The sequence below is a fragment of the Meleagris gallopavo genome, chromosome 23, assembly GCF_000146605.3.
Source record: "Meleagris gallopavo isolate NT-WF06-2002-E0010 breed Aviagen turkey brand Nicholas breeding stock chromosome 23, Turkey_5.1, whole genome shotgun sequence".
NCBI classification, from domain to species: Eukaryota; Metazoa; Chordata; class Aves; order Galliformes; family Phasianidae; genus Meleagris; species Meleagris gallopavo.
In genome coordinates, this window is record NC_015033.2 from 38,730 (window position 1) to 43,875 (window position 5,146).

Genomic DNA, 5,146 nt, shown 5'->3' on the forward strand with positions numbered 1-5,146 from the left:
ATATATATAATTGTTTTTTTCTCCAGCTTATTTCAAACTTTGAAATCTCCACCAACAATACCCATTCCCCCAGGGACACGCAAGAACTTGAGGACAAACCCTTTTGGCTCTTTGGTGACAATGCTTTGCAACATGACCATTTCCTTGGAGTAGTTGCAACACAGGAAAGGCAGCAAAAAAAAGAGGTGATTTCCCAGCACGTGCAATTATCTCATTAGCAAGATTCCTGGGGTCACCAAATCCCCACGGATGAATGAAGAAAAGTACTGACTTACAGAATCACTGAATCACTAATGTTGAAAAAGACTTCTAAGATCATCCAGCCCAACTCCAACCCACCTCTATCATGCCCACTACCCATGTCCCATCTCCACACATCTTGAAAACCTCCAGGGATGGTGACTCCACCACCTCTCTGGACAGACTGTCCCAGCACCTCACTTAATACCCTCAAGCACCCCAATATGGGAAAAATTCCTAAAAAAGGTATTAAAAAGCAGCCAGCATGTTGGAGGATGTGATACTGGAGCTGGACAGCAGCATCAGAACAACTTACCGCACTGTGGACTGGTAGACCAGGTCCTCCCTCTTCCTGTAGTTCTCCATGTGTGAGAAATTGGTGGAGAACATGGCATCAAAGGTGAAGATCTTCTGCTTGATTGTGCCGCCATCAGTAACCTACAAACAAAACCCCAGCTATAAATCTCATTAAGCAAAATCCTCTGGTTTCTGTCTGGTTATCACTGCAGCAGTTGGAAGGCTATGGCATCACCCATCTCCCCCGCTGCTCTCTAGGATTGGCATTTCTAATTGGAAAAAAGCTTTTTGAGGGGACCAGAGGAGGTATATTACCCTCCGCTGCCACTTGTAATGTTTTAGTACAAAAGAAAAAGCAAGAAAAGCAGAAGAAAGCAATGCATCTTGGCCATGGAGATTTGGAGGGCTGTAGCAGCTCAGATCAAGACATTAGAAAGTTAAAAAAAATAGTCCTTTTTGAAATAAAATAGGCATCAAGCACAGAAGTGTAGTGACAAACCCCAGAGCAGCATCTTCATGCTCTCCTGCCCTGTGCTTTCCTCCCTGCTTGGGAAAAAAAAACAACTTTCGTTCCAGATTTTATCTCTCCCCCCTTTTTATCATATATAGGAGGGAAAAAATGCTGTCAGTAAAACTGTCTCCATAGATTTATTTGCTGAGGCTTTTATTACAAAGAAAACACACTATCCTATGGACGTGGGATAAAGAGCAACACAAAGAATTACTGGAGTCATAAATCTCTGACCACTTCGGAGCAAGGGGTAGTTTTCAAGGAGAGATCCCATTTGCCCCAAATCTTATTTATGCCCTGGACTAGAAAAAATCTCAGCACCACACTTGGATCTCAGTGTACCATAGCTGTTAGTGTAATGTCTGCGGGGGTTTTCCAGGCATTATTTTGGAGATAAAAAAGCATCTCAGAAAATAAATGAATGAAAGAAGAAATCAAATGAATAAATAAAGGATTTAGCAAAATCCATTCTATTTTTTGAAACAGCTGCCATGCCATAAATGTGCTATCCTCCATTTGCTGCACCAATCCCGCAGCTGCAATCGCAAGATGCAATCGTGGCATGGTGCTAGACCAGCTGAAATGCTGCACTCCAGATGTCTAAGCTGCACTTTTTTCCCCTATTTTACGTTGCTTCTGAGCCTGGTCACTGCCAAAGGAAGGATACTCTGAGTCAAGGTGTTTTTTTTTTTTAATACTGGCTTTGCAAAGGCCTTCTGGGTTCTGATGCTACCCCCATGCTATGGCCAAGCTGCATTGCAAGAGGGATGGATTCCACATCTGGCCAGATGCGCGTAAAGCGAATGGAGCAGAGCAGTGCACCAGGGAGGCAGAGGCATCGCTGCCCTTGGGAGCCCCCACGTTCCCTGAAGATGGATGGCACTGCAGCCCTGTGGGTCCCTGAGGATTACAGGCAGCTAACAGGCTCCTCTGAAAAGGCGCACACAAAACAGTCTCTCTCCGGGGATTAGACCTACTTACAGCCTTTTATCTGCACCCTAGGGTCAGGTTTGCTTTTTCTGAGAGGAGCTACAGAAGAAAAATCGCTGGAGAATCTACAGGGGGTAAAAGCAGTAGATTTAGGATAGGGTGAGGGGGGTTTGGCAGCATTGAGTGGTGATCACCCTAAATTGCAAGCCCCGGCTGCAAGAAGCCCCCCCCTGCAGAAGGAAAAGGGGTGCAGGGAGAGGAAAAAGTGCATTTACAGCACCGGCATAGAGCTCAGCCTGAGGCTGCAGGCTGCCTGCTGCATTATTTATAAACCCCAGCAAAGATCTTATTCCTGACAAAAACTCAACAATTGCCACTGTGCTGAGAGACATTAACCTTCTGCTCCCTCCTGCTTCTCCCTCGTTTGCTCTCACCTCTGTGGTGACCCAGCTGCTTACTGCCCCCAAAACACAGCCACCCCATTAATATTGCTGGAGCTGCTTGTCGGGATGCTCGATAAGCATCCCACTGTGATGGATGGGGACTAAGGAATGGAGGGAGGCACTTTGGAGGAAAAGCTGGATTACAAAAGGATGGGAGTTGCTATACATCCCAAGCTCTCACCCTTTGGTCCTTGCCTTGCTTTTTGCTCAAGACTACCCAAAAGCACTACTGGAGGAAAATAAATTGAGTGGTTGAGTTCTTTGCATCTTTGAGTTCTTTTTTTGGGTTGATTCCCAAAAGAACATCTCCATCCCCCATGCACCCCAAAGGAAAGCAATGATATTGGGATGCTCCATACACATATACAGACAGATGAGCATCACACACATTGCAGAAGGATCACGTGCAGTTTTGGGATGCTCTTTGAAGCCGGAGCCATAATAGAGAGCATGCTGCTGGCTCTCAATCTGGCATGCTGCTGCGTGTGACCTTGTCTCCCTGCCTGAGTTTGAGGAATTAAAATTGTTACCCATGCTGACATTTAAATTATCATCTCCGAGAGGCAGAACCAACCCAGCCGGCATGGAGATGAATGGCACGAGTCAGCCCATGCTCACTTACTGTCCCAAGATCTCTCCATCAGCACTGTGCTCGTAATTCAGAGCATTTCTCTGCAGCTATAAAACCAGTGGCTTGTCCCAGAACAGGAGCAGGCTTATAAATTGCAATAAATTTGCTTCAGCTGAAAAATTTGGAGTGCAACACCCCAAAAATTTGCGGTGTTTTTAGCATCTCGCCATCCACCTTCTCCTAGAGTCCATGGTGGTTGTATTGCTGTCACTGGGAGACACTGGGGTAGGGCCATGGCATCACATTGCTTGTAATGGTCAGCGGCAGTGGTAGCCCCTACGGGGACCACGCAGTGTCACCGTTGATCAGGTGTTGCCAATATCTGGAATACATCGGCCTCTGCCTGCCATAGAAAGCAATGCCCACGCACTGTGAGTGCTATGGAAAGCAGTGTTCATGCACCATGGATGCCATGGGAAGCAATGCCCATGCACCACGTGTGCTATGGAGAACAATGCCTGAGTAGGGACACTACAATACCAATCCCTGTCTTCCTGCTGTTTTCTTTCTTGCTAATTACCCTGAGCACCAAATTAATGGGGGAAATGAAATGGGGGAAAGCCACCTGCACTGGACCCAGGGACACCCCGGTGCTGAGTGCTGCATGTCCCCAGGACAAACACCAGTCAGGAGCTGCACTGCTCCATCAAAGCAGCATGCCCACGACTCATCCACCACCAAAACCATGCCAAAATCACGAAAATATCCCATGCCATTGGCCTCTCCTCATCTGAGCCCCTGGCTGTGTGCAACCTGCCCAGAGCCAACACACAACCAAGAGGATTTTCTTCCCTCTCTTTGCTGTGTCTTTTTTTTTTCTCTTTAAGAGCTCTGCACTGCTGCAAAAAGTAATTTTCTCCCTCCCCATCACTCGCTGCAGCATGGCAGTGGCCACACTAATCAAGTCTCCAGTGCGACCCCTGAGACGCTGCGATCAGAGGCAGCCAACAGTTTAACAGCTCCGTGTCTTCCAGTGCTCATTACAAGCTCATTTGCAAGGACGCCACCATCCTCGCCTCCTGAAAGGTCTTAGGGCATTCGAGACAGCAGCCAGAGGTTCCAACCCATGTTTGCACATGTTCTCAGGCAAATTACACCCGCTGGAGATGGATTTACTGTGGAGGATTCGTGGGGGTGTTTGGATGTTAATTAACACCTCTGCAGACAGCACACATTGCTGGTTTTCCACAGAGAAGATGCCTGGCTCCACACTCCTTCCCCTATGCATCATGTCCTTTGCTTGTCCCAGGTGCCACCAACCATCTGGTTTGCACATCCCATGGGTTATGCACGCTCCCTATGGGTCATGCACACACCCCATGGGCTATGCATACACACAATGTGTTGTGCACGCATACCATGTCTAAGCATGCACCCCATGGGCTATGCACCCTCCCTGTGGCTTATGCATACACACAATGGGTTATGTACACACCCTCTGATCCACGTGCGTGTTTCATGGGCTATGCGCATACTCTGATTGGTTATGCATGCTTCTGATAAACCACAGACACACAGGATAGATTATGCACACACCTCACAGTCCATGTGTGCATCCCATGAACTATGCATGCTCCCCATGGCTTGCACACGCAAACAATGGGTTATGTACAAACCTCATGGGCTACACATATGCCCTGATGGGTTATCATGCTCCTCATGAACCACACATGCATCTGATGGTCTACACAAACACACCCTGTTGGCATAGGCATGCATCCCATGGTCTACGTATGCATCTCACGGTCTCTACACGCGCTCTGTATGCATTCCGCACACACTCCAACGCCTTACATCCAACTGCTGCCATTGAGTTTGCCACCACAGTCCACCTCTTTTGACTCCTTCCTATGCACCCCACTTGCACCTCCACAGATGTATTGCGCCTTAAAGCCAATGAGCTCTTTGCGTCCTCTAAAACAAAGCCCCACGATTATCTGCACTGCTCCACTGGGCTGCTCCAGTGCACAGAGCACAAAAGCACTGCCAGAATGATTTACAAATGCAGGAAGCACACTGCGAAAGGAAGAAAAAAAGGAAGGCAAAAACAAAACAAAACCAAACAACTGGAAGATAGGAGGATTTGGGGAGATA

At 47.6% G+C, this 5,146-nt stretch overlaps 1 protein-coding gene across 3 annotated transcripts in view; it reads right to left on the minus strand.

Annotated features, from left to right (window-relative positions):
• The window catches only part of IGSF21 (immunoglobin superfamily member 21), a 47,274-nt gene that overhangs the window by 21,604 nt on the left and 20,524 nt on the right, over window positions 1-5,146 (minus strand). For all 3 annotated transcript variants that reach the window (XM_031556616.1, XM_031556618.1, XM_031556617.1), the window contains one exon: window positions 557-678. In XM_031556616.1, coding sequence (XP_031412476.1) covers window positions 557-678 — 122 coding nt within the window. The remainder of the gene's footprint in view (window positions 1-556; window positions 679-5,146) is intronic.